Raw genomic sequence first — 4,186 nt, forward strand, 5'->3', positions numbered from 1 at the left:
CCTGTCAACGGCGAATGACCGCGAAATTCAAGCTAAGTATATAACGCATCTTCATAAGCAATGCTGTATGTTTTCCAGAGGCATATAATTTTAAATATTTCAACATTTATACTAATACTAGCTTTTGCCCGCGACTCAGACCGCGTGAAATTAGAAAAAAAAGTGAGAGAGTAGGTGTTCAGACTATCCTCTACATCTATACCAAATTTTATCAAATTCCATTCAGCCGTTTAGGCTACAAAAGGTAACAAACCTCCATCCATCTAAACTTTCGCATTTATGATATTAGTATAAATATAAAGAGGAAAGATTTGTATTTTTGTATGTATTGAAATAACTCCAAAACTACTAGACCGATTTTAAAAATTCTTTTCCCATTAAAAGCTCTGCAATATCTCTATTTTACACAATTATTTTATTTCACGTGGACGAAGTCGCGAGCAACAGCTGGTCGTATAATAATAAGAAAGACGTCGCTTTTAATATTTAAATGTCTAATAGGTTAAAATTGGGTATAATTGCTTAATTCGATCCTTGTGTGTGTAGTCAACATTTTATTGTTGGGTAGTTTTAGATTCGGGGGGTTTTAAAATAGCGCCATCTATCGAAGGTGTAGTGAAATCTATTTTGTTGTAACAATTTTCTTGTTTCATCTTTTTGAAAGAAAGGAATAAAGACGCATGATATCGTTACACCTTTGTTATGTTCATAGATTAGTTTTAAATGTTTCATGTGGGGTTTGTTAGTGTTCCCATAAATCATGAAAATATTCATTTCCCAGTAGAGTCGGAACCCTTCTTGCTCCCAAGTTATCCATCGTCATCTCATTCTTCTTCGATCATGTCACCTTCTAGGTGTACCTCCACATTTATAAAGCTCTTGACAAATGTAATTGTTTTAAAAACTTCATAATTCACGAAGCTTTAAAATATTGTGAGCTCGTTTCTCTTGATAAAAAATAACCTTTCACAGAATGTGTTGCAAATAGAACGAGCTATCCTTATCCTCACAGCGTTTTTGTGTGTTTGTGTGTTTGTATGTTCGATATCACTATATTACTAACCAATGTATTTGTAGTCTATGTTTGTATTTGTTTTGTATATGTGTGTATATGTTGGTAATTTTACACGAACACAAACATTTTTATTAAGATTTATTTATATAAATTTTTTAATACATTTAGTCCTATATCCACCACCTTATATGAGTTTCAGAGTTTACTTTTTTTTATTTGTATTTATTTCGACTATATGATATTTTGTAACACTTTTTATATACGTTTTTTCATATTTTTGATGTTGAATATAACGTGTTTTTTATTCAGATTTAAATGTGCTATTAAAAAAATAATAAAAAAGCGAGCTTTCGATGTCGCTTTACAGTTGTGTGCAATCTCTTGATGTAAGTACAGTCGATTGCAATTTTAGTGGGACGGATTTTTCCTTTAATTTTTTTGTATTATTTTCATTGTAGAAACAAACAAAATATATTTGTATCTCTTTTGTTTGTTTTGAGAGAGATAATATTTGTGTTAGTGTATCATGATCCAAAGATCAAGGTAACTGTAACACTTAAAATGCAATCGAGTGTACTCCACTCACGAACTGTCAATTTGTAAGTTTGTGAGTGTTTAGCCAACTGTTGTAAATATAGTTGTTGAATAAATATTAAAGATTTAAGATCTGTTGCAATATTTGTAACTGTTGGCTTACTAACGCTATCGCCTGCTTCTGACCTTTACCTGCCACTGAAGAGTATAAAATTAATTACGTAACTAAATTAAAAAAAGACAATTAGCGTAAACTACATGTACTGAAACATCAAAAATTAGTTTTATGCTTTTCGAAAATTATTGTATGTACACTGATTTTACGTTAGCAAAATTAAACTTTTCTATTTTAATGTTTTTTTTTTTTTAAACTAAAATCAATTATTAAAAAATCGCGGTTATGTAACTATTCGATTTATGATAGACCTACAATAAAGTCGTGTTTTCGACTCGTTAGATCAGTATGCATACAATGCGGTGAGGTTAGGCTAACGTAAGCGGCAGCGGTAGCGGTAGCGTGCGTGCGTGTGGCAGTGCGAGCGCGAGGCGGCGCACAAGTCGCGCTCGGCGGGCAAGGCGGCGCGGCTGCTCGGCGCGGACGCGGGCCGCCTGCGCGAGCACACGCACCACGCCCACATCGTACGTACCTAACCTAGCCACACCCTAACAGCTGACACGCCGTACCAATATGTAGACAAACAAGCTGTAAGTATGAGTACCGCTAAAACACCCCGATAGCAACACATCGTGTGAAATCACCCTAAATAAGTAAGTTTAGTAACAAACATCGCATTGTATATACCGCAACATGTGTATTCACCCTAAATTATACTTGTCAGAGTGACGAGCGGCTTACAGAATAATTTCGAAGGTCATCGGAACTTATCTTCTATTATGGGAGAGCGTGCGTCGGAGATAATGAAATAATCGCATAATATCAGAAACACCGTCCTTCAATCTTTATACGTGTAACTGAAGCGCATCCCTCGACCGTTTGACATTAACGTCTTTGATACAAGTTACATACTGATAGTGTATCGACACCCTTACAACTGTTTATATACGCCATGTTTTAAATAACACATAAAACGCAAGCTTGTAAATCTACAACTACCGTAGGTTTACATTGCCCAAATTATCTTTGAACAGCAAAGCATGTTTTGGTTCTATATGTTTTGCTGTCGTGTATGGATGTTAGTATATTCTTTGAGATTGTTATCTCAACATTATGCAGTGTAAGTATAGCTTAACTTCGCATGACCAAGTCCCATAAATCATGATTATATGATTTAATATTATTATTTACTTTTATGCCGCTCTCTGCAAGGTTCAACAAGGTTAGTGTTACAATATAAATTATGTTTAATTTTTACTAACTGAAATTGAATATACAAACAATACTATACTAATCATGTATTTAGAAGTGTAATTGTATTAAAATTTTGTCAAAAAGATTTATAAGCAAGTAATTCTAAACCTTTCTTTTACGTGGAGTTTATTAGTAATTGTTTATCTTGAAACCCCATCCAAATCCACTACTGCGAAAGACTTTTTATAGGAAATTCTTGTGGTTTTTTGGTCAATAAAGTGTTATATCACGAGAAACAAAATTTACAGTTTTAAATACTGAACTTTTCTACTAAATTACTATCCAATTTCGTACTAGGACTCTAATATAAACATGTCAATATATTCTAAATTTATTAACAAATTATAGGTGGAATTGTGCGTGGAAACAATGGGGGAGGTGGTATCCTTGCTTGCGAGGGATGATGTGGGCGCGGTGGAGGCTGACAGGGGAGAGTTCGCGCGCCGCATGCTGCCGACTGTACTTAAGACGACCGCTACAATGCTGAGAGATAGGGCTGTTAATAAAGATGGAACGGTGGTCGATGACCCATTAGTGGTGAGTGTTACTAGGATTAGGGGTAATTTTTTTAATAGTGTGGTGCCACAAATTTACAAATGATGTCAAAGGCATGTCTTAACCCTTAACTTGGCAGAATTTTATTTTTTCGAATATCAAAATAATATTCATAGCATAACTAAACACCTTGATGACCCAAGGTGTAAAAAAATAATAAAAAAAGTGTAGAAAAATAATAAAAAAAAATTGATTTATCTCTACAGATACACTAACAAGAAAAGGGTTAATTGTTTTTAAATCTATATTAATGTACTAATTTTAATTTCATTTTGTATTACACGAATTTTTCCAACGAAGAAAATATCGTGATGTCTGCACATATCTGTGTAGAAATTTAAAGATATGTGTGAATTAAACATGTGGTAGACCAGCGTTTATTATTGCCTAGCGAATAACTAGTAGACTCCAAGCCCTTACTAGGATTGTATAGTGAGGTCATTATGAATTGTATGATTTATGACTGGTTCACACTCGGCCAGTAAAGTAGGACAATAGTATATATTCACTTGAGCTAATTTATATTTCATATTAGACAAGTGTGAACCAGGTGTTATATTCCCTAGATGAGGCACTTTCTAGTGTATTAACAAAATAAGCCTATGTTTGTCGTTACAGCGTCGTATGGTATGCGTGCTGCTGGACGTGGTGCGGCAGATGTCGGAGGAGCAGTACTCCCTGCTGGTGCGCGCGCTGCAGCACGAGGCGGGGGG

General features: G+C 34.7%; 1 protein-coding gene across 1 annotated transcript in view; it reads left to right on the forward strand.

Moving 5' to 3' along the window:
- LOC106110625 (dedicator of cytokinesis protein 1-like) overlaps positions 1 to 4,186 on the forward strand; it is a 19,988-nt gene that overhangs the window by 9,282 nt on the left and 6,520 nt on the right. Inside the window, exons 8-10 of the mRNA XM_013292509.1 lie at positions 2,084 to 2,188; positions 3,267 to 3,455; positions 4,092 to 4,178. Coding sequence (XP_013147963.1) covers positions 2,084 to 2,188; positions 3,267 to 3,455; positions 4,092 to 4,178 — 381 coding nt within the window. The remainder of the gene's footprint in view (positions 1 to 2,083; positions 2,189 to 3,266; positions 3,456 to 4,091; positions 4,179 to 4,186) is intronic.

The sequence above is a fragment of the Papilio polytes genome, unplaced genomic scaffold, assembly GCF_000836215.1.
Source record: "Papilio polytes unplaced genomic scaffold, Ppol_1.0 DF824213.1, whole genome shotgun sequence".
Classification (NCBI taxonomy): Eukaryota; Metazoa; Arthropoda; class Insecta; order Lepidoptera; family Papilionidae; genus Papilio; species Papilio polytes.